The sequence below is a fragment of the Mercenaria mercenaria genome, chromosome 5 (assembly GCF_021730395.1).
Source record: "Mercenaria mercenaria strain notata chromosome 5, MADL_Memer_1, whole genome shotgun sequence".
Taxonomy (NCBI): Eukaryota; Metazoa; Mollusca; class Bivalvia; order Venerida; family Veneridae; genus Mercenaria; species Mercenaria mercenaria.
Window position 1 is genome coordinate 6,181,804 of NC_069365.1, and position 26,808 is coordinate 6,208,611.

The 26,808-nt window shown below is 36.1% G+C and overlaps 2 protein-coding genes across 2 annotated transcripts in view; both read left to right on the forward strand.

Annotated features, from left to right (window-relative positions):
* The first annotated feature begins 290 nt into the window (after positions 1–290).
* On the forward strand, positions 291–25,829 carry LOC123558079 (uncharacterized). Its single transcript, XM_053544419.1, has 3 exons — positions 291–826; positions 1,404–1,827; positions 25,791–25,829. The coding sequence occupies exons 1-3, from the start codon at positions 291–293 to the stop codon at positions 25,827–25,829; spliced, it is 999 nt and encodes a 332-aa protein (XP_053400394.1).
* LOC123556349 (uncharacterized) overlaps positions 7,223–26,808 on the forward strand; it is a 60,448-nt gene continuing 40,862 nt past the window's right edge. Inside the window, exon 1 of the mRNA XM_045346992.2 lies at positions 7,223–7,375. The gene's annotated coding sequence lies outside the window, so the exon portion shown is untranslated. The remainder of the gene's footprint in view (positions 7,376–26,808) is intronic.

Below are 26,808 nucleotides of genomic sequence, written 5' to 3' on the forward strand. Positions count from 1 at the left end.
TTAGATTTGAGTTAATCTGATTAAAACTATACTCAAATGAAAATTGTGTATGCCCAAAGCTATAGCTTCTTACTTCAAAAGTGATTTATTTAGTAAATGAAATATAATTATTGATATGGACCTCTCATGGTTGTAGATACTTACATTAGTATAAAAGCAATGGATCGTCGTAAAGTGTTCTCGAAAAAAGACATACAACTGAACCTGATTGAAATATACAAGCTATATAATGGATACTTAATTTAAAGTTTAACTTTTTTATGTTGCTAACAATTATCAGGTGGAAAAAAATGAATAATTCTACAAACACTGTGAGTGAAAATACAGTGTTGGAAAGTGGGTATGACTTATCAGTATATGGTTTGGCTAATGGTGTATTCTATTACCTCCATATTCCCGCGCTTTTCTGTATTTCTTGTAGTTTTTGCTGTGTTGTCATTTCATTGATTTTGTCATTCCGACACGAGAATTATAGGACTTTCTTCTCTTGGACTAAGAGCGAACGTTTTATAGTATACTTGGCACTTTGCGATGGTGGATTTAACATTTCTCATAGTATGGATCATTTGCAGTACGTCATTACAAAATATCACATACGACCTAAAGAGCTGTGTGAATTCTATGGCTTTCTGTTGGCTGAATTCATATCAGCACAGAACTTGATGGTGAATGTGGTTGCAACAAATGCATTTACTCTGACGGTTTTCAAAAAGAATATAGATTTCGGCAAATACGACTGGAGACTTTTGGCCTGGACATTCGGACTCCCGTTTGTTGGAGCAACAGCTGCTGCTGTCACTGGACAACTTGGACCCACAGGATCGTTGTAAGTGAATCAGGTTTGAAATTTAAACTTTAAAGATTTAAAATCAAACGATATCATTTTCAGAGCCATCGGGAAATTATGGACGCACAAATACAAGTTCTGTTCATTTTGTGCGTCATTTTAGTAGAACAATATGTCATACAGGCAACTGTGTTTACACAGGGACTCAAATTAGGAGCTATCTAAAATAAATGTTTGGAAATGAACAAATTTCCGCGATACATTGCAGTGACATTTAAAAAACTATAATAAGCTTTTAAAGTTTAAAACAAAGTTTGGTAATAAAATGTCATTATAAGGATACACTAAGGAATGAAGGGGTGTCGTACTTTAATATCTGTTGTTTTTTTTCAATTTCCAGAGAAAGAAAATCATAATATGTAGCGTACCAAAATTGTCGTAGTGTGTAGTTTAGTAAAATGATATAAATAATGGCATGCGTGTATTATTTACATAAAAATACATTAAAAAGTAAACGGATTGAGCAAAACCTTCACCAGGTTTATATCTAGCCTCCTCATTGAAACAACAGAGACTGTTATAGATTATCAACAATATCGTTTATTCTCAATTTCAGTTGCCTTTTTGATGGCGTCAGAGGGGGAACAGCAAATATCTTTTTCACAACAGTTCCACTTATACTAATCCTTATAATGAACAGCATCATGTATGCAATAACATGGAAACGCATCAGGCAAGAAACAATTTCTTTAAACCTAAATTTACAGAACCGGAATATATCAAACAGATCTCATCGTGCCGCGAAAAATATGTCGATGTTTGTCGTTGCCTTCTTCATACAGTGGTTTCCAATTACTTTATTCGGAATTTGGCAACTACTAGGTGGGGATATGCCACTAGCATTGTTTCACACCGTCACAATATTTTCAAACATTGGAGGATGTTTGAATCTTGGTATTTACATAATCATCAGACGTAGGGATCGACGGGGCAGACATGAGGTCGGCATGGACAGACAACCGGACTCCAATGAAATGAACGTAAATGCACTGTCGACGAATGTGTCGCCGCGAATGTAACAACATAATCTAAAGAAACAACTGACTGACTTATTATATAAATGCTAAATCTTTCATTTTACCCAGAATATGTCCTTGTGACCTTGGTCAAGTAAAAGCAAGTTAATCAAAGTACTATAATTCTGTAACTAGGTTAGATGGACAATTTCTTTTTTATTTAAGTCAAGGTGTTAATGATTAGGTCAGATAAAAGCTTTAATCGATATTTTAAATTCATCTTTATACATGACGTGTATACTAGAAAAATAAACTTTTGTAATAGCTAAATGTTTAAATATTTAGTCGACTTACTTATATTTTCGGTTGCTATTGTGAAAGTCTTCATACACTCATAGTTTGATGTGTAGAGTATAGTTTGCATTAGAAGTTAACAAAATAAGTGATGTTATACTTGTCGAACAAACTTAAATGATAATTTTATTTGTCTTTTTAAAAGAGCCTATGAATTAGTAAAGTCCTTTTGAAACATTTCACTTTAATTGAGCCAATCTCAGAGCAAAAGTTCATGTTTTAGATATGTCCAAATCACCACAAAGATACAAGCGAGGTACCTAAACAAATGCCGAAAAAAAGCCACAATAAATAACAAAAGTAAAAAGCAGTGGTTGATAAACATTATAGAAAGCAATCAAGCAAATTATAGCAGACTTGGTTGATTGAGTCTGATCTTCAGTGGTTAGGAAAGGTGCAACAACCTTATGCTCCCAAGTCCCGGCTAAGGCAGAACTCTAATTTGACAAAGTTAATATTTTACTATAGGGTGATCAGTTCGGCTTGAAAATTTAGATGATCCTGAAGATCATTTCTTTAATTCGGGTATTTCTGATGAAGAAGTGTTTCAAGCTGTTAAACGATTGAAAAAAGGCGAAAATGGTAAAACAAGTAAATTGCGGGATTTTTCATGTGTAGTATTGGCAAAGTCTTTCCAAATAGATTGTTTTGAAACTGGAAAATCTCCTTCAAAATCATATCAAACAGTCCACCAAGTTGTAAATGTCTGTTCTGAGTAAACGAAGAAAATGTATAATGAGAACTAAATCCTTAAGCCCATACCTTCATCAAAGCATGAACTCTCCTTACTTTTATTAATAAATATTCACAAATAATCAACCCTCTCCACCAAGATAGCAAGACAAAATCAGTTATATTTACCTGATTAAAATCACCCATATAATTCCGATTCCGATTACATCAAATATATGTATATGTGTCCCTATCATTCAATCTTTCGCTATTAGCGTGTTATATATATATATGAATATCATTCTACATGTTTAATCTACTAAATGTTTCTGTTATATTGTAAGTATGCCTTTCTGTTCCGTTTCACTTAAGGCTGCTTATTACTTTTGCATTGATTGAAGCACAGAGATATTTTAAAAAGTTGTTTATAATATGTTAAGCTCAAGATTGGATTTTTTTGTTATACAATTATACACTTGTGGTAAATTCGATGCTAAAACGTAAACTATGGTAACTAAATTAAAATACAAAAAACTGTTTTATCATGTTATAGGACAGAGAGTTGTATGAGCAGGCCCAATCAAACTGAGCCTGCAACATTTTCATTTTTATAGTGTTGAGCTACAAGTTTCCACTTTTTCTATTCTATAGAAGGGATACAAATGCAATATATAAAAAAACTGTACATGACTGATACTTTATTGCATTATTTAAAAAAAAAAAAAAACATGTTTGTAGCGAACATTTATATTGTAACATGTGTGATGTCAGCTGGTGGTCTATATATCAATAAAGGTATTGTCATTCTCATATTCTTTTTTTGCAACTTCTTCATAATGGATTTAGGAATGAAGATGAATATAATTATGTGATTGCGTTTATTCCATTTTCATGTAACTTCAACATGTTACCAACAATTTATGATCGTTTTAAAAATGTGTGCAAAATTTCAATTCAAAAAGCTGAGGACTGACTGTGTTAAAGTATGTATTAAATGCATAAAACTTAAAAGTAAATTATAGTGTGATACGTATACCAGTTCTAGTTTTGCCCACAGATAAATTGAAATAATTTGAGCTTTATGCAGAACAAATCTCTCAACTATTATAAAAACAAGTACGAAAGTTGCTGCCAGATGCAGTAAAAGGAAACTCCGCGCCAAACAAAACAGTGTACATAGTACAAACACAACAGGAGATGATATAATTGCACTGGTGTCTTTTTGTAGACCCTAGGCAAACAGACAGTCTGATGGGGTTTCATGAATGTTGAAGAAAAACATTGCCTTTGTATTGTGAGCAGGAGTTTTATTGTTGTATTGAGTGACCTAAATACTGAAGGATCATGACCCATATACAAAACTGACCTCTACGTTTCAGTATATGGAATGAAATGTATTGCATACACATGGTTGTGCTTAAATCAGACTTCCGCTTAAGCGTGAGAGATGTTGCACATTTCATTACCTCTCATGAACAGACTCAATCAACCCGAGTCTGCTATTATTCTGCTAGGTTGCATTCTATGTTTTCAAAGGATCGTTTTGCAGATTTTTATTACGTAGTTGCTCATCCGAAATGACTGAGTTTCAAACTTACCTCAGATATTATCAAGACATTAGTCTGATAAATGTCTAATCAGAATCACAACTTCTAATCGAAGCTAGACAAATGGTAATATCCAAGAAAAGTATTGGTGCCTGGTCGTCAGATGGGGTTGTGCTAATTAAAACCTGTAAAAACAGGAAAACCAGCGTCCACAGAATCTTTTGCAAACGTGACATTGTGCCATTTATTTCGTATAGTGCTGACGAGTTCAATATCGCCTCTGATGTTGACTGACTTCAAATTACACATGTCTTCTTGTTTATGTTCCATGTGCGTCTTGTGACACCGTCTGAAATATAAACAAGAGGGTCATGATGACCCTGGATCGCTCACCTGAGTAATATGAGCTACATGTTTCAAATGTCAAACTGATGATAAAATAACTGGGTATGCCCTAAACCCTCTAGAGACCGGGCTGATCCAACCAGGGGGTTCTGAATGTCTTTTATTGTGTAGTATTGAATAATATACAATATCTAGCTAAAAATGTCAAACCCTACGAGAAAAATACAGTTTTGACACTTTAATTTCGATTTCAAAAATTCAATAGCAGGGACATATCCGACACCTGGACCCTAGGGGTGACAGGAAAAATGTTCGAATCTAACCTTAATCTTTTGCATATCGACTGCGTAACCCCTGCGGGACTTTGTCTGGGTGTGCCCTTTTTGAAGCCCTTTAGAAAAAATCCATGATTTTATTTGGTAGTCTAAGAGCTGAAAAATGAGATGGTGAAAAGTGAAAATCTAAAAAAATGTGCATTATTCTGGGAACTTGGAATTTTCGATTTTCTCCTATTTTGCGGTTGATTTTTTAAGGTCGGGGTTAGGGGTCGGGTCAAGGCCAACCGTTTGGTAGATGCACTTTGGTACCAACCAGGCCATCGGAAAATCCCAACTGGGATCACTTTCTAAGTCGAAAATAATGACTTCAACTTTGACCCGTTTGAGCGTTGTTTATTTTTTTTGGTTACTACTATGTATTTTGAAATTTTTGATACCGTGGTCATCATTTAAATGTTCAGAATTACCTAGAAGCTTTATCTTTTAACGGAACGGCTGCAGGCGGACTTATTTTCTTAGTATAAAATATTGTCGACACCGGTACGGGGAGCGTTTATTATTTTTTTACTGTTTTACCAGTTATTCTCCTTTACTTAAAAGGGTCCATTTTAACGCAAAGAAATGAATTTAGCTTGACAACAAACAATTGAAATGACTAAAATGTCATTCATATGACCAAAACAAAATAATATTGAATGTAGGAAGAAGAAGTTTATCAATGTCATTTAAGCATACTACTTAAAATGACAAAGTTAGCAAAATAAAGTCTTAATAATAAATAACATAATTTCATATAAAGTCCTTTAAGTTAATTTTGACTCAACGGTTTTCATGTTGTTGGCATAGTTAGCAAATTGAATGCTTAATTATTATTAAGATATCTACATATGAATTCTTATGACTGAATTATGAAAATAGTTTTAATTTTCATTGGTTATAACATTAAAAGTAGTGTTATAATCAAAATATCACAAGTTTACATATAAATAGGGATAATGCACTTCTAAAAAGCAACATGGGAAATGAGTTGGAATATTGAAATTTCAACTACTATAATGTGTGAAGTGGCGGATATCCCCTTCCATAAAATTGACCTTAGGCTGATTATTCATATCGATAATTTCATTAGTATAAATAAGGAGTGCTAAGGGTAACCATGTATATTTATATGCAGTTAGTTTGTATACAATGCACTCCTTTTCAATAATTGGTTGTACCTCATTATGTATTATAATTCAAAGGTCAACCATCGGAGTCAAGTTGCGTCCACTATACGATACTCTGTATTTTCTGCGTTTCAAACAGCATACACCTACAACAGCATACATCTCGTTTATAAAACTATGTATGTACTAGCTTAAGTCTCAGTCAAACTATACCGTATAGCGTTAACGGACGTCCAACGTATTACAAAATTTTCAATCCGTTCGTGTCCGTCCGCATGCGTTTCTTTTTCGTTTCTCATGTGGCACCTGCGCTCCTTGTCCGGCAATGTTCGTTCCATCTAGTGGAAGGTTTTGAGCATGTTCAAAATTTAGAACGTACACCACCGGACAAAGTTGTCCGTTAGATGTACGGTAGCAATTCGCTGGTATGCGTTTTGTTCGTTACTCGTGCGTTCCTTATTCTGTACTTGTCAGGTTTGCATCCGTTTTTGTCCGGTGGACCTGATTCACGGCCGGACTACTACCGGATGTAACGTATGTTCAACAGACGATAACTGACAAGAACGTTTTGTCAGTTTCTCATGCGTTGCGCTTACGTTTTACGCGGTACAAGTTCGGTACTAGTACGGTGATATGCGTTGTTCGTCCTATATATGTGCGTTAATCTTGCGGTCATTGTGCGTTTTATGCGCCCCCTACACCGATCACGAAAGCACCGAGCAGCAGCGGGGGATGCCTTTCGTCACCGGATTACTTTCTGCCGCAATTTTTCTATACGTTGAGCGCCGTTAACGCTATACGGTGTATCGTGACTGACCCATAATACGTTCTTTTGTAACTTTAATAAACTAATAAATCGTACGTGTATGGTAGTACCAAGGCTAAAACAAATGTTTAGATTTTTATTACACAAGTAGCATACACCATCTCGGTTTTTCTTTATCTCAGCTGACTGTATGTACTAGCTTTTATCTCACTAAAACTGATAAAGCTTACTTGTATGATGATAGTACTAAGGCTCCAACAAATGTAACTTCATATTTGTTCTATGTTATACTCATTGTACATGTTTAGTTTCATTGTTCTGTATTTTTGTCTTAAACTTGCTGAATCATGCTTTTATTGATTGGCTAGATATGGATTAATGTACTATTTTAGCGCATCGTAGCCAAATTGGAAATACCCAGAGGCCGGAGTTTACACTCCCCAGGTAGGTAAACAATAAATAGCGGAGCTTATTAAAATCCTTATATTTTTTCTATTTGGTTTAGTTGTTTTTTGTCGTTGTTTTTTGTCTAAATAGAACTTCACTCAAAATCCTTAAATTTGTTTCGATTTGGTTTGTTTGTTTTAGCTCACCTTAGCACGACGTAATCAAGGAGAGGTATTGTGACCTGTCATTGTCCGGCGTCCGTCCCGTGCGTCGTCCGTAGTGCGTCAACATTTGCCTTGTGAACACTCTAGAGGCCACAGTTGTGACCCAGTCTTTATGAAACTTAGTCAGAATGTTTGTCTGTATGATTTCTAGGTCAAGTTTGAACCTGGGTCATGTGGTGTAAATAAGTGCAGATCATAGGAAAAGCTTGTGAACACTCTAGAGGCCATAGTTGTAAATCAATCTTTATAAAATTAGTCAGAATGTATGTCTTGATGATCTCTAGGTCAAGCTTGGAACTGGGTTGTGGGGTCAAGAACTAGGTCAGTAGGCCAGATCAAAGGAAATTTTTGTTAACATTGTAAAGACCACAATTTAACATAGAAACTCATGATAATTGGTCAGAGTGTTTGTCTTGATAATCTCTAGATCAATTTCGAATCTAGGTCATGTGGGATCAAAAACTAGGTCACCCGGTCAAATCAAAGGAAAACCTTGCGAACATTCTAGAGGTCACAGTTAGTTTATACTAATTTGTTTTAGCTCGATTGTGATGAAAGCTTCAAGCTTATTGGAACCACTCTCGAGTCCGCTGGAAAACCAGTACTGGTGTCATATGAGAAGTCATGGTCGTGACACCGATAGGACTCGAACCAACAACTCCTGGATTGAGCGGCCGACACCTTATCCACTAGACCACAGTTGTGACTCAATCTTCATGAATCTTGGTCAGAATGTTTGTCTTGATAATCTCCATGTCAAGTTAGAATCTGGGTCATGTGGGGTCAAAAACTAGGTCAGTAGGCTAGATCAAAGGAAAGTCTTGTTAAGATACTAGAGACCAAAATTTAAGCTTGAAACAAGTGAATATCGATCAGAATATTTGTCTTGTTGACCTCTAGGTCAAGTTCAAATCTGGGTCATGTGGGATCAAAAACAAGGTCACCTGGTCAGATCAAAGGAAAAGATTGTGAACACTCTAGAGGCCATTGTTGTGACTCATACTCTATGAAACTTCAGAATGTTTACCTTGATGATCTCTAGGTCAAATCTGAAACTGGGTCATTTGGGATCAAAAACTAGGTCAGTAAGCCAGATCAAAGGAAAGTCTTGTTAGCACTCTAGAGTCCACAGTTTAAGTTTGAAACTCATGAGAACTGGTCAGAATGTATGTCTTGATGACCTCTAGGTCAAGTTTGAATCTGGGTCATGTGAGGTCAAAAAGTAGGCCATCTGGCCAAATGAAGGAAAAGCTTAATAATACTCTACAGGCCACGTTTATGACCGTATCTTCGTTGAGCTTGGTCAAAATGTTTATCTGGATGATCTTTAGCCTAATTTCGAATCTGGGTCATCTGGGGTCAGAAACTAGGTCACCTATCAAAATAAAAGGAAAACCTTGTTTATGCAATAGGGGCTGCATTTTTCATTCGAAGTGCAAGAATTACATGATTTTAATATCATCGTCAAAGCAAGCCGTCACGTACACGTATCGATACTACGAGTTTCTACCAGTGTTTAGTCACTTCCTTCTGTCCTTAAGTGAATACGTCTTATCACTGCATAAGTCTTTGCTAGCAAATACTGGCATTTCTAACTCTATTAGATATCCTCGAAAAACCGCTCAGCTGAATATGCACCGACCCCACGATAACCACTTGTTCACTAAGCGTCATCTGAATTCTTTTCTTTTTTTGTCATATTTTCAACATGGCTGGCTTGCCTCCTACTTATTGCTGGAGATGTTCACAAGAATCCAGGTCCAAAATCAACAAACAACTTCTTCATTATCTTCTCAAACAAACATATTGCCTCATGTATATTTCAAATCAAACTATCTTTCCATCATTCACTTAAATGTCCAGAGCATACAACATAGACTTGATAATTTATGTTCCGAACTTTGTGAAATTGATATTATGGCCTTCTCTGAGACATGGTTGAATCGCTCAATTGTATTCGAAGATTTATTACTGCACTCATATTATAAACCTGAACGAAAAGATCGTGCTGGTGATTCTCATAGAGGAGTTATTTTGTATGTTAAAGGAAATATACATTACTTACGCAGACCAGATTTTGAGATCAACTGTCTTGGATGTCTATGGGTTGAAATAGTTCTTTTTAACAATAAACATATATCTTTCGATGTCTTCTATCGACCTCCCAGTTCAGACAACAAAAACAATAACGTAATTGAGGATTCTTTTATCTCGCAGTTTACACAAATATCTCTGAAATCATAATCACTGGAGAGTTCTACAACAATGTCCTATGTCCAACTCCACATCGGAACATTCTATCCATACACAACATTTTAACCTCGATCAACGAGCGAACACATTTCACAGAGCAAACAACATCCATATTAGATCCTATTTCCGTGTCAAACAGAAATAACATTGACCAACGTTACCACATTCCAATTTTCGGACTTCTAAATTTTCTTAAACATAAATAAAAATGATTTGACAGACTAGTATGGGAATATGAATGAGGTGAGGAAGATAGTCTACGAGCGGAAATTTACAATTCCAACTTGAATGGATGTATCGACCTTGATATCAATACTTATGCCTCAAACATAACTAATCAAATCACAGCCATTGCAAAGCATAAGATTCCTAACAAACATGTCACAGTTAGACCCTCAGACGCCTCTTGGATGAACAACGGCATAAGGAAGAACAAACGCAAGCGTAAGCACATTTACAGAAAAGCGAAAGAACAAACCCGTCTCATCATTGGCAAACATTTCGTCAAGTCCGAAGTGAAACTGTAAGCTAAATCACAGTACTTCACCAATTTTCAGACAAACCTAAAAATGGCTCTTTCTCTTCCAAAGACTATCTTAAAATCTTTCATCACTACAGTTAACAATAAAACTTTTCCTCCACTATTTAATTCAACTACTCGTCAAACAACATCTTCGGATTTCGAAAAAGCTAATCTTTCAAGAGCAGACATAAATTGATGACGGAAATATTGAAATATCCGATCTCGGTCCTACGAATGCAGCCGCTGTGTTAAATGAAAAACATCTTTTTCCGAAAGAAACTGAAGACGTCTTGAAGACTCTCAGGTTCATAAGGCCTCAGATCCTGATCGTATCAGCAAAAGAAATTTTCAAGAGGCTTCTCACGATCTATCTTTTCCTCTTTGTGACCTTTTCAATGCTTCACTTCAACTTTCTACCGTACCAATCACGTCTTCAAAAAAAGATAACGCAACTCTTCCTAAAAACTATCTTCCAATATCTCTCTTATATACAGTTGAAAAGGTTTTTGAAAGCCTCCTTTTCAAGTACGTCTTTAATCATCTTCATGACTTTCGATTCCTTACTCCTGCACAATCAGGTTTCATTCCTGGCGACTCCTAGACTCCACAGTCAATCAACTTGTCTTCATATACGATACTCTCTGTAAAGCGCTCGATAATGGTCTAGAAGTACGAGTGGTCTTTTTCGTTATCAGCAAGGCCTTAAACATGCAGAAATTACAGGATCTATTTATAACTGGTTTCAAGATTATCTCTAACATAGACGCCAACGTGTTGTACTTCCTGGAGTCATATCTAACTGGGCTTTTGTAAAAGCTGGAGTTCTTCAGGGTTCGATTCTTCTGCCTCTTCTTTTCCTTATTTTTATCAATGACATCGTAGAAGAAATAAGGACATGCATTAGCCTGTTTGCTGATGACACAAGCCTCTATATAATAGTCGAGCAGCCGCCGGATACTGTGGCAGATTATCTCCAGTCTGATATTCATGATATGAACTTGCGCACATCCTATTTTTCGTCCGGCTTCGTCCTCTTTTTCCAGAGTTATGGCCCCTGAAATAGTCAAAAATACACATTTGCACATTGTGGCGCGCCTATCTAAAACAATCATTCATATAAATTGATGAAGCCTTGCATGAGTTTGAATCATAATATGAACTTGCGCATATCTTATTTTTGTCTGTCTCCGCCCCCTATTTCCAAAGTTATGGCCCCTGAAATAGTAAAAAATGCATATTTTCACCTTGTGACGCGCCTAGCTGAAAATTTCATATAAACTGATGAAACCTTGCATGAGTCTTTGAACATGATATGAACTTGCGCACCTCCCATTTTTTGTCTGGCGCCAGCCCCTATTTCCACATTATCACCATGCTACGCGCCTAGCTCAAAACGTGTTTGATATAAATTGATGAAAACTTGCATGAGTAATTATCATGGTATAAACTTGCGCACGGCCTATTTTTCGTCCGGCTCCGCCCCTATTTCCAGAGTTATGGTCCCTGAAATAGTCAAAAATGCACATTTTCACCTTTTCAATCAGGGCTGTTATATTTTGATCTTCTAAGATCGTTCAGCAAGACTTTTATGTTGTGTTATTGGTAATGTTTAGTTTCTTAGCTTGAACATTTCGGCCTGGGTGGTTCCAATACTCCCGCTTTCACAGCTTTTGGTATTATGTAATCACCCCTTGGATATGGTGCCTGCTTTTTAATTTTGTCTTTTGACAGTTCCTGTGATATGCAGTCTCCATAACCTCAGATCCCCTTTCATAATTTCAGTTTGTTTAGTTCTGCTCATTGTTTTCTCGTTTAGGGCAAACCCATTATTTTAACTGGGGACCAAACGCCGCTTTTCATGTATATACATGCAAGTGTATCATTCAAGGTGCCTTGTGCACCGCCGTATGAACACATCTGCGGATGTCTCTAAATTATTTTTGTACTTGTAGCATGTGTAAATGTTGAGTTCTAGAGGCCGTGGACGGTAGCATGCATTTCCACTACCGTCCATGAACAGGCTCAATCAAACCGAGTCTGCAACAGTTTCACTTTTGTCGTGTTGAGCGACCTGTGGAGTTTCCACTTTTGTGACGCGCCTAGCTGAAAAAAAAGGTATTTCATATAAATTGATGAAAACTTGCATGAGTCTTGATCATAAACTTTCGTACCTCTTATCTTTCGACTGGCTCCGCCCCCTATTTTCAAAGTTATGACCTCTGAAATAGTCTAAAATGTACATTTTCACCTTTGATGCGTCTAGCTGAAACCTTGCATGAGTCTTTATCATGATATGAACTTTCGCACCGTTTGTTTTTCCGTCTGACTCATTCCCCTTTTTACAGAGTTATGAGCCCTGAAATAGTTCAAAATGCATATTTTCACCTTGTGACGCGCCTAGCTCAAAAAGTTTTTGTTATAAATTGATGAAAACTTGCACGAGTCTTTATCATGATATATACTTGCGCACCGCCTATTTCGTTTGGCTCCACTTCCTATTTCTAAAGTTATGGCTGCGCATTTTTACCCAATGACGTGCCTAGCTCAAATACTGATGTAAATTCATGAAACTTTCACACTTGCCATTCTTCTTGAAATTTTAGCGCTTATTACTTGAAATAGCCAGAAAAGTGGAGTTTTTGTTTGTGATGATCATAACTCAAAAAGTATAATTATGGCCTAGAATAATGAATCCTTTATACTATACCCCCTTAAGACTGCAAACATTTTATTATTGCCCCTTATTTGTGACAAATGTATCAGTTGAGGCACATCCTGTGTCCTACAGACACATTTCTCGTTTTTCTCAGCCACAGCATTGTTTTTTTTTCTATTTTCTAGAAGTAGAGACCGTACCATAGCTCTTCGCATACTTTGATTTTTCAAACTAAAGTGATTTTTACAAGTGCACCGGTTACGATAAAAATGTAAACAACGGACTCTGTCTATGAAACTTTGAAATGAATGAATGACAGTCGATCTCAGTCATAATACTGATTGACAGTGAATGCTATTGACTCCATGTGTTGCAGAAAGGTATTTAGTTTGTAACTGTAATTTCCCATCAATTGAAATCCTCTCAAAACTGGTAAAATAATTACTTATATTTGGACAAATCTCATCGTCTTTGCCGTTCGGCAGCTGCAAAAAGGGCAAATATAAAAGATTCAGTATAAGTAATATTTCACTGGTACTGCCAGTTAGTAAGTTCATACTCTGAACAACACGTCAGAGAAATTTGGGCAGATTTGACCAATTATGACGTTGGCAGCATTAGATTATATTTTTTCTTTACACAAAAATTGCCGTTAGGTAACAAAGCGAATACGCCGATAATCCGGAGTTCACCGATTATTGTTCCAGTTCACGCAATGTAATCCAACAATTAAACTGCATAGCTATTAGCTACTGCTGTTATAGGGAAGTGGTAGAGTGTCTGCCTTAGGGGTGAGAGGTCCTGGGTTCGAGTCCCAGTTAGAGCTTAACTATTTAGACTCTGCTAAAGCATAGTTTTGCTGTTAATAGACTGTTCCAGATGTTCTAAATTTTTAGCACACAGTATCATGGATCAGTATTTAGCAATCCAGATCAAAGTTGAATGTTAAATCAAATGCACCCAATTGGAAAATATTGACTATATTATGTCCCTTTCATGTTTATGCTCTCCATGTTCAAGAAGAGTTACATTTCCTTGATCACAAAATTTTCGTTATCATGAAAATATTAAATGCTCATAACTCCGCACTTCTGGTTAAAATATTGTCTATATTTCTGTTTTTGAGAAATATATGGACATTTCTCTTCATTTCAAAGCTTTTTAACTTCAAACCTATTATTTGAAAAACTTAGGTACTATCTCTACTAGAAGTTCTCAGAAGTAATTGAAAATAGCGCTTAGATTTGCCGGAAAATTCATAGCAAAGAGTACTCCGCAACGACGAGAGCACATCCATTCACGGTATGTCATCCTCGATATAAACCATCTGCATATTTTTTTATACCGCCCGATTTGATCCGATATCAGGCATTTCTGATCCAGTTTCTCGAAGTGACGATTGGACACAGTGGGGCAGTTGGCGTTGATTCTCCCACATAGAACGTACACACGCATTGAATGGTACATTAGTTACCTAGGTTAACCTAACCCTAACATATTATACACTCAATGCGTACGTACATCCAATAGGTGCGAATTTTTACTAACACTAACCTTAGTCAGTTTATTAGTTTAAACATAATTTTATTTCAAACAATGGTACAACATATACATTACGCTATACAGAAGATAAATGTATGAAAAATGATTAGATCCGAAAGCTAAAGCTTATAAAGGTATTCTCCTATAATGAAGTACTGTAATAAATAAATTATGGCAGTGCTTATAATCTTGTCTGAAATAACATATTTTAATATGGAAAAAAGCAGGAGTAGTAGTGCCTTTATTAATGAACAATATATTAGAACATAAGTTTTTTAGAACATAAGTTTTTAAAGTACTTAAGAGTGGTAATCATATATCTATTAAATTGTTAGGTAAATTAATAACCCCTTCACATCTACGATTTTTCTTACGCTTTGTGACAATCGTAAAAGTTCACCGATTCCCCACATTTACGAGCTATTTAAGAGCTGTTTACGATCAAATTGCGATTTATTCCGAGTTATTACGATGCATTTACGACTAAAATTACCGATTTGTTCCGAGTAATTACGGATTAATACGATCCTTTTACGAGCTATTTACGAGTTATTTACGAGCTGTTGCGAGTAAATTACGGAATATCGTGATTCACGAAAGGCTTTACGAGTACATTACGATTTGTTTACGAGTTGTTACGAGTAGTTGCGTGTTAGATACGAGTATTTACGAATATCATGTTTTTGCAATTTAAATTTGCACGAAGGCGAGCGTGGTCTCCTCTTCTTGTTGACTACCTTCATTTTAGTTGGCATTGTTGCAGATATGATTGAATTTCACTCCTTTGACGTATTGACAGCAACTGAAAGGAACTGTTCGATTTGGCAGCTTTAATACCTCTCATAAATCGTAAAGCATACGTACGTACTCGTAAAGTGCCCGTAACAAATCGTAAACCCCTCGTACCGCATCGTGAAAGAACTCGTAAGAAATCGTAAACACATCTTGTTTAATCGTAAAACAAAGTCTTTACGATACATTTACGAGCGCTTACGAGTGGTTTACGTGTTGTTTACGATACTTACGACTTGTTACGAGCTCTTTACGAGCTATTCACCGATAATTCAAATCGCGGACGTTCGCAAGAAATTTTTGACATGTCAAAAACATTACCTCAACGTTCACGATTTCTTGCGATCGTCTGCGAGTAGTGCCGAGCTATTTACGACTACCGACAAGCTATTTACGATTGCGTGCGACTGCCTACGAGTTAGCAAATCGTAAGGAATCGTAAGAAAAAATCGTAGATGTGAAGTGGGTATTAATGAGATTAACACAGAAAGAGGAAAAGAACAAAAAAGATGAATAGGAAAATATATTCATCCGGATCGCCAATAGAACAGTATAGCATATAGCATTCAGTAAACAGATGCCCATGAAAATCGTCTGCTTTCCCGGATGTAGTTTTTGGAATGCATGGAAGATTTTAACGTTTATTTCATCGCTGAGATTTCGGTCTCCATTCAAAAGAGTATAGTGTTATGGTGCAATAGTTGGAAGTAGTTTCAAGAAGACGGACTCTGATATCATCATAGTAGTGACATTCAAAGAAGAAATGATGGTTACTCTCTGGAAGACCACATTGACAGAGGTGTCGGAGAAATGTTTTTTTTTCTGAACAAATGCTGGTTTAGGGAGCTGCATTCGGTACGAAGCCGAGCATGATATACTTGCAATTTTCTATCGCCTACGTAAAAATAATTAGGGCATTTCGGAGCGCTAGTTTTCAATTGAAATTTGAAGGAAGCTAATGAAGTTGAATTTTGCAATTCTCTTGAAAGTGTGTTCCAATCTCTAAGAGCCGATGGTAGAAAGGCATTTTAGTAAAGAGAGGTTCTGGTGTGTATAGGCGGAATGTCAGTGGCGTTACGTAAAATATACGTAGACGTTTCCCCTACTGATGGTGGGACGAGAGAAGAAAGATAGTCAGGAGTAAGGCCGTTTTTCACTTTGTAGAATAGAATTAGCTTATGATGCAGTCGTCGACTTTCAAGAGATTCCCAAGGAACTTCTCTATGAAGTCAATGAAGAGATACAAGTTTAGTAGCCCCAGAAACAATACGAGAAGCTTCATCCTGAATTTTGTTTAGTTGGAGTTTCTTATATTGCGTGCAATTGATATAATAACTCATATAATAATAATAAAACTCAATAAGAGGTCTGATGAAAGATAAATACATTTGTATATTACTTCTAAGGATCTTCTGTCAAGTTGAAACTTGAGTTTTCTCATGATATTCATTCTTTTCCATGCCCATTCTTTGATAGAGTCTGTATTTGAAAAGTTCTCTCTGTCTGTTCTGGGGGCTTTATCTCACTCTGTCCCTCTGGCCAGATCGCTCTGTGTCTGTACTAGTAGAGGATGATTTCACGCCCTGTGTGGCTGCAGTTGCTGTAAAGCGCCTTTGAACGTGTTTATCATGAAAAGGGCGCTATATAAATCTGGTATAATAATAATAATAATAATAATAGAGTTAATATGAGAATGCCAAGTACCATCGTCAGAAAAGTAGACACCAAGATGTTTGTGATAGGTTACCGAGGAAATAAATTGGTCATACATTAGAAGATGCGGGTGAAAAGGTTGAAAGATGATTTACGTGAGATGGTCATCGTTTCTGTCTTGGAAGGATTAAATGTAACTATTCATTTATCAGCCCAACTGTGTATCTTGTCGATGTCAGATTGAAGAGTTGATTTAAGAGTTACCGCAGCAGAAAAAGGATGGTCAACAATAATAGGCAAACTAGTGTCATCAGCAAAGAGATGTACATGAGAGCCCAAGTCATCAACAATATCATTAATAAATACTAAGAATAAAAGAGGGCCTAGAATAGACCCCTGAGGGACTCCTGCACTCCTCAACACTGATGACTAGTTGGATTGGGTGTCTGGTAGGACAAGGCTCGGACGTCTGTCAGAAAACCACTTCAATAACCGTCCATCAAAATCTGTTTATTATACCTCAATGCGTGCGTACATCCAGTAGCCGGGAATCAATGCTAACCCTAACCTTTAGTCATTATATTATAATTTCGATGCGTGCGTACATCAGATAGAAAGGAATTAATATTTGTGTTAAGGGCAAATTACCAATCTGCGTGATTTACAAAACGCGTAGTGCATATGAGCAAATATCAAATGTAACCATTAAATAAACTGCAATTTTCTCTGCGTGTTTGGTAAATCGTGCTTAATTAATACACTTCAAATGCTCAATGTCTTGGAACGTATTATCCTCTTGTAATTGAATGGTCTACCTACAAATTATTAAACTTTCATATCCAGAAACTTCGGTTTCTACATCTCCAATCTGATACAACATGCAATAAAACCCAAACATGCTAGTACAAATCGTCCTAATTGTTATTAAATCTGGTATCATTTAGGCTATATTTTCTGTCTTTAACCTGTAACTTGTATTAGTGCACACCTACTAAATCGCTTGCATAACATTGAAATATTTACCAAAGGGAGCATATCCTTTGTCGAGATAACAAGCTAAGATAAAAATCAGAAAAGAACACAGAGCAATAAATCTTTCAACACAAATCAAACAACACTAGACATGCGAGATTACAGTAAAAAAAGTTTTAAATGAAACTAAATCCCAAAATTTTATATGCTTAAGTATTCTCATGAAAACTTTTTAATTTTGATTTTCGTTTTAGAAAGTTTCTATGTTTAACTATAATAACCTATATAACAAATTTAAAATTAGCAATTTAATTTCATAATTAAAAAAACAATATAACGCATTTGTTTTATGCTCTTCAGTGAAATACTGAAATTTATCCGTGAAATAAAATTGAAATTTTCTATCTATATTTGAATGCGAAATAATATGAATTATAAGTAGTAGAAAATATTCTTCAGTAAAGGTAATAAAAGGATCATAAATATTTACATTCTATCATAATAAAATGTAATGTAATAGAACTATTTACAGTGTTTTTTGTTTTTTTACAAAGACATCCTGATGTCACGACATAATGACGTCATAATGCGATGCACGTGACGAGGCGCGGCTACCGGGTATAATTTGGTTAAAACAGAGAAAAGTGGAAACTTCACAGGTCGCTCAACACGACAAAAACGAAAATGTTGCAGGCTCGGTTTGATTGAGCCTGTTCATGGACGGTAGTGGAAATGCATGCTACCGTCCACGCCCTATAGCCCCGATTTGAGCAGAGGTCAACATTTACACATGCTAAAAGTACAAAAAGCAACTTAGAGACATCCGCAGATGTATTCAAACGGCGGTGAACATGGAATCTTCAATGATACACGTGTTGAGGCGTGTAATTCCATGAAGAGCGGCGTTTGGTCCCCAGATAAAATAATGGGTTTGCCCCAAACGAGAAAACAATGGGCAGAACTTAACAAACTGGAATTTAGGAAGGGGATCTGAGGTTATGGCGCCTGCGTATCACAGGAACTGTCAAAAGACAAAATTAAAAGGCAGGCACCATATCCAAGGGGTGATTATACAATACCCAAGGCTATGAAAGCGGGAGTATTGGAACCACCCAGGCCGAAATGGTCATGTTGAGAAACTAAACAGTACCAATAACACGACAAAAAAGACGTGCTGAACGATCTGAGAAGATCGAAATATAACAGCCCTGATTGAATGTACGGGGAGACTTTGCCACACGGCAGTAAAGCCATTAAAAATGCATAAAATAAATAGAAAATTTGTTTGGTTTAGTGCAATATTGGAATATATTTCACTCGTGAACACCATAATTTACATTTTAACTCGTGGACATCGCACTATTATAGTGTTCACTCGTTGAAATATATTTCGATCTTACACTAAAACAACAAATGTTCTCTATTTAAAGGTAAAGTTAAATGAAATATACTTAAAATATTAGCTCTTGCTTTCAGACTTTGCTATAAGTGCAGGACAGGCAGTCTCCGCTGATAACAAATGTAATATTTTATTCGTGATTTTTGTCTGAAAGTACTACCTGCTTTTAAATGTTCATCTAATAAACTTGTTTTGAACTCGGATTATATGATCTGTACGGTTGTATTTCTTTTCAGTAAAATCAGTTGATTATTTAAAATGACCTTGAGAAACAAAAATATCGCAATAAAAACTATCACGCTAAGATAATCTATGTGACAGATGTAAATTATTTTATACCGCCTACTAGGGGTGTAACTCCGGTTTTGTATTCAAAAGAAAACGTATCGGGACCACAAAACCAAACTGGCCCCTGCCACTTTAACAAATGTGAGTAAGATTGTCGGATTTAGCAAAACGCGCATATTGGTTATTTGCACGTAACATTTGCGCAGCTACTGCCAATATTATTAGGGAAACGATAATTATCGAGATACGTAAGCCGTCAATATGTGCTTGAGAAATGCACACTCACTTGTTTTGGAGTTTAAGGAGTGTGTGTGTGTTCAAGTTTAACGTCTTTTTCAACAATTGTTCAGTCATATAAACGACGGTGTCTACTTGTAGCAGTGAGCACAATGTCCAACTTTATAGTGCAGTGCTGCCTCACTGGAATATCACGCCGTATACCCCATCCAGTCACATTATACTGACACCGGACTGACCAGTCCTAGCATTATCTTCTTAATGCTGAGCGCCAAGGAAAGACACGCTAATCATAATCATTTTTTTTTTCTGGCGCATTCACCAGTCTGAAAAGTAAAGGAATTTTCTTCGTGATGTCCGATAAAATTTGCTTTCTTTCCTGCTCTTATGAAACTCGTGCTCTCATTTGTGTTTTTAAAGTTGAAACCATTATTATAAGCCAGGTCAGACATTTAATGTAAAATTTCGATATTTTGTAAATCGAAAGGACAACATCGTCATTTACGACATACATTGCACTCACAAAAGCCATCTCAAATACTATGCCTATGGGCGAGGAGATAATTTGTTTAGTTCTAGTAACATATCACTTATTTTAGAATCACCATTGCTGTACATATCTGGATAAACATATATGTACCTAGAAGCTGTAGGTCGTTGTCCGGCGGAAAAAGAAATGCATGACACGAGCATTTGTTCATATGTATTTAAAAACGTTTTAACAAATCATTTATATTAGAATAAGAGTAAGAAAAACACCGCTTTGCTAAAGGATAGGCGACACATCTTACATTGTGAAAAACGAGTGCTTGTTTAGTTGTGAGCTATAGAGCAAATTATCAAAACCAAGTTTGTTCCAAATGGAGCGCGGTCATTGGTTCTGTGTGATCTTCCGCCATATGCCAACACCGATATATCACTGAGCTGTATTGGACTCCATTCTGTTGAAGTGGAGATAGACTACAAAAAGTTGCAATTCCTTGGTCAGCTTTGTCGGCTACCGGAAATTACCTTGCAAAACAAGTATTCGACAAACGTCTCGTTCACATTTTCAATGATGAAAGACAAGTTTATGGATTTATTCCGGACACATATAACAAAATTGCGGTTTGCACTCTATGTGGTAGGCACTGCGACAATTCTACCATGCGTGCGATTTGTTTTGTCGTTGAAACGAGCATCTGAGAGAATCACTTTGGAAGAACGTCCTGTCTATTGCAGGCATAGGAAATTACATGAAAATGATATCAGAAGATCCCCAATCTCAAATTTTTGATCTTTTGTTAGGATTGCCGGACTACCAAGTTACTACAGCCACTCATGAACAGATTACGCATTTTGCTGTATGTCTTCTGCATATGATGGTCTACATGTTTTATAGATATAAGACACTGCGAATGTTATTATTATTTGCACTATGATATATAATAGTCGCAACTTGACCGCGATGGTTGACCTTAGGCTGATTATTCATATCGATTATTTCATTTTAGAAATCAAGGGTGCTTAGGGTAGCCGTATATATTTATATGGTATTAGTTTGTTTACAGAGCATTATCAAAGTACATATATAGTGGACGCAACTTGACTCCGATGGTTGACCTTTGCATTATAATACATAATAAGGCACAACCTATTATTGAAAAGGAGTGTACGTAAAACACGAGCTGCACGAGGAAAAGGAAATATAATTTTGTGTAAATATAAATTAGTGTATTGGAAAGTTTTAACTGATCAAATGAAAGTATATATACTTTGATACTGCACTGTATACAAACTAATTCCATATAAATATACACGGCTACCCTAAACACCCTTGATTTCTATAATGAAATAACCGATATGAATAATCAGCCTAAGGTCAACCATCGCGGTCAAGTTGCGTCTACTATACTTATATTTGATCATTAAAACTTTCCAATACACTAATTTATATTTACACAAATTAATATTTCCTTTTTCTCGTGCAGATCGCGTTTTACGTACACTCCTTTTCAATAAAAGGTTGTGCCTCATTATGTATTATAATACAAAGGTCAACCATCGGGGTCAAGTTGCGTCCACTATACCGTTATATGGCATCATACGATGTGTTTTATATAAAATAGGTACTGATTTCTCAATTTCGTCTTACGTTTTATAAAAAAGATTACTAATAGCTTTACACAGTCGGTACTTAAAACAAATCCGTATGAATACTCCAAAGGAGATTTTAATCATATTGTTACTGTTTCTGCGTGTTATACTCATGGCTATACGTGATTTGCAGTAAAATCTAATATGATGGAATGTAATAAAGCTTGCTATCCTTTACGTTCCGGAAAGATGCATGTCGGGATATCTCAACTATACAGGCTAAGTTCACGACGAAGCACTGGGGTTGAGTAGAGACCGACTCTATACTCGACAAGTAGGCTTCCTTTAAAAAAGGAAACCTATGAGAGGCCCAGTGTTGCTCCTTTTAAAGTTATATCAGAGACATATATACACTTGTTATCTATGTCTCTGGTTATATGATAGGTTGTGCTATAGACGAAAAACAGTTTCCCTGTTGCAGGTCACTGTGACCTATCAGGGGTCATAGTCACTGTGACCATAACCTAATGACCTCAAAAGCAATAAGTCGTCTTCAGGTTATGATGAACCTCCGCCAGTCCGAGGACAGTAGGCCCAGCATTTCCTTGTTACTGAATTTCATTTAAAAATGTTCAAAAGCTACCACTGCAATAATTGTACACTGAACTTGGACCTGGTGACAGCTGCCAAATTAGCTTCTTACTTTTTTTGCGAGAACCTCACCTGACAGGCTTGTCTGTCAACTGCCCCATCCGTTTGGACCCCAGAGAATAACTTCCGAGAACCTTTAGAAAAGCTTAGAAGAAAATCCCAACGGACGTCTGCCGGAAGTAAAAAAAAATTATCATTCTTTTTTAAAATGTATTTTTTCAGAGATTTTTATAGTTAATATGCTTTTTGAAAAAGAAATTCTAAACATTTTATTTGTTCTAGTTTATTACTCAGTTTAAAATGTTTATATGTCGAATTGCCGCCTTGTTTTGATCACGTGATTAACATCTACGACTATCGGGTGGAAGACACAGAAGCTCGGAAGAACTCTTCTTATTCCGGCAGATCTTCCAAACGGGGCAAACGAACCCGCCAGTTAAACAAGAAATTCATTTAATTGAACGAAATACATTTTAACGTGATTCAATTCATGTGCATATCTTTGAATACAGCGAACAAAGAATAGTAAATATATATCTATATATTTTTTTGTTAATAACTAAACCGTTTCCAACATTTGTAACAACAGTATTACAATATATCTCTTAATTTTAAACGAACAATTATGTTCGTCTTAGAGGATTTCAAAACTTACTTGTTGGCAAGCGCATTGGGCCATTTTAGACTTTAGAAAGTGAAATCTAACGCCGTGAAATTAGTATTAAGGTCAAAGGGAAATAACTAACAGGGCCTTTGATTGGTTGAAAAAGTATATATATATATGGTATTTCGAGACAAATATTTAAGATGTAAAGTGGTCTCTCATTGGTGAAATATCTGTTGAATATGTTTGAAAACTGTTTTATTTCTTAAATTGAAGTTCTAAGCCATGATTAATGGAGGAAAAAATATTTGAAGTGTATTTTGTTTGAAAATTTTGCTTGTTTTAGTGATTTGGTATTTTCATGAAATGTAAACAAAAATTCACTGCCGGACTGGGGGTTACTGACTTGCGGGTGAAAAAAGTGCACAAAAATGATGGTCAACGTGTATATTTCTGGCTGTTTTCTTTTAGGCCTTGAATAGTTCTTTCACCCTGGGTAGGTGGCATCAAAAGTTTAAATGTTAGGAAAGGGCTATAACCCAAAACATTACAATGTAAGTCTATGGGAAAACTGTTACTTCCCTTTGACCAAACAGTATAAGTTAGTACACCAATCGTACCTTCCCTGTTGAAGAGTAGAACTCATCAAACTCCACTAAGAGGCAGTGTTTAGTGGTTCCTTGCATTTATCACAGCGCACACTGTGCAAGGAAAAAAGTTTTACATATTTCCGGGGCCCAGTTTCTGATTGGTTATTTACTTTACAGGTTGGAATAAGTATCATTTACACAACAGGCTACCCTTCCCTAGAGCTTCGACGTGAACTTAGCCCATGTGCATAAATTTACCTTAATCAAGGACTGCGTAAATCTTTGTATATATGCTACTTATTATCCCCCGCCGATGAAATCGGGAGGGGGGTATTGAAATGGCGTTGTCCGTCCGTCAGTCCGTCCGTCAGTCCGTCCGTCCGTCCGTCCGCAGCCATTTCTCAGTAACTACTTGGTAGAATTTCATGAAACTTGAAATAAACATGAACCAACATACTGCGATGATGCCCGTCAAGTTTTTTTTTTGATTGGTCAATTTCCCTCAGAGTTATTGCCCTTGATTTAATAAAAAATGTCCGTCTGCAGCCATTTCTCAGTAACTAACAGGTAGAATTTCATCAAATTTGAAATAGACATGAACCAAGATACTGTGCTGATGCCTGTCAAGTTTTTTTTTTGATAGGTCAATTTCCGTCAGAGTTATTGCCCTTGATTTAATGAAAAATGTCCGTCTGCAGCCATTTCTCAGTAACTAGCAGGTAGAATATCATCAAACTTGAAACAGACATGAACCAAGATACTGCGACGATGCCCTTCAAGTTTTTTTTCGATTGCTCAATTTTCCATATAGTTATTGCCCTTTAATTGTTTAAAAATCCACAGATCTGTACATAACAAACCAACCAATTGGAAGAATTTCATTAAACTTCTTTCATTCTTTTCCATGAACATTTATTATAAACATGTGATGTTGTGTACCTACACCTGGTCACCACCTTACCTTGGTCCCCCCCCCCCCATTTTTTTTTTTTTTTTTTTTTTTTTTTTTTTTTTTTTTCATTTTTCATTTTCTATCAATATTTATAATCAACATGTAAACTGTTGTATCCTCACCCCCCCCCCCCCCAGCCCCACCCAAACAAACCATTCATTTTCTTTTAATTTGATTTTGACTAATGAAATTATTTGCTTCTTGGTAACATTCTTAACTTTTTGCTGGATACAGGCTTTCAAGTAGTCCTACTTTTTCCTACTTTTTCCTACTTTTCCTACTATTTAGATCCCTTCCTACATTTTTCCTACTTTTTCTCAGAAAACTCCTACTTCTCCTACTTTTTTGATATTTTCAAAATAAAAAAAAATTAAAACATGTTCAATGAAATTTTAAATTAAGTAGTTAACATGATTATGCTTTAGTCTATTTGTAGAATGAATTGTGTTATATGATTTATGGTGTGATAGCTACTCATCAGGCTCTGATTGGACTACTGGACATGCTGCCATTGACCTCTTAGGGAATCTTCAGTGCCGGATCCAGCAAATATTGTCTTCTAAAGGTAAAGAGATACACATTTGAACACAAGTAGGCTAACAGATATGATTGCTGTGCACTGTAACTCTTTCCCAATGATGTGCAAACTGAGGGAATTGGGTGAACAGAAATGATACACTGTACTTTGACTTAGACCCAATTTTCTAAAGACATCTTTTTAAAACATAAAATATTGTGATCTGAATTTCACTATTTCAAAGTGCATTATAATGTTTCTGTTCACTCTAAGCATAGGTTAAGGTAGAACATAACTGTAGTGACCAACTATAATTCTATCTGGCTAAGCCGGATAAGAATTTGTTGTAGCAGTGCTGGGATGCCTTAACCTGATCAGTTTGCTACTGGTACTTCTCTCAAATGTAATTTATATTTTGATGTATAATTACATGAAAATATTTCTAAGCCACTGAAAATGTTTTAAGAAAACATTTGAGCTTTTGAAGTATCAGCTGCAAACATTAATGCTTGTAGTAGCTGAGCTAACTTGAATATTTTGCAGGTGTCAACTAACAGTCTAGATGTACCAAAGATAAACTAACATCCTTTAACATAGATACTAACTATGCCAGGTGGAAAGACTCATTTTAATGCTTCTTGGCTTAATAAGATTGATAAAAATGGACACAAACTTAATCAGTGGTGTAGAAAGGATTCGTCATCTAACTTGAATGGCTTCTGCTTTATTTGTGATAAATCAATTTCATGTTCCAATACTGGTGTTGGGCAACTTATGAACCATGCTGATGGACAAAAGCACAAAGATAATATGAAATTAAGAAATTCATGCTCCCAGAAGAAGTTCTTTGTTGAAAAACAGAGCAGTGTTGTTGCAAGTACTTCTCAAGGAGGAGGTGATACCGAGAAAAAATCTTCAATCATTCAGCTCCAATCATTATCCATAAGGAGCAAGTTTGTAAAGCAGAGACACTGTGGGCGTTTAAAGTAGCAGCTAGTGGTTACACATACAGTTCTTGTGATGGGACACCAGAGTTATTCCAAAGCATGTTCCCAGGTAGCTCTGTGGCAAAGGACTTTACAATGAGTAAATCAAAAGTATCATATATGATATCAGATGGGCTTGGTCCTTATTTTAGACAGACTATAGCAAATAAAATAGCAACTGATAAGATACCATATACAATTCAGTTTGATGAAACTGGTACAGTCCAAAATATGAACACAGTGTGATATATTAATCAGGTTTTGGAATGAAGAGAAAGGTGAAATAAGCACTATGTTTTTAAAGAGTGAACTGTTTGGTCATGCCAAAGGTGTTGATGTAGGACAGGCTTTAATTGATACTTTGAATGAAACACCTTATCAGATACCTTTAGATTTATTAGTATCACTTGGGAGTGATGGTCCCAATGTTAATAAGACTGTTTGGAACCATGTCAATACACATAAAGCTTCTCTCGGTCTACCTGAACTTACTGAATTTGTTCCATGTTCTATACATGCTGTTCACAATGGATTCAGAAAAGGTCTTAATGTCTATGGTGAGGATGCAGAGGAAT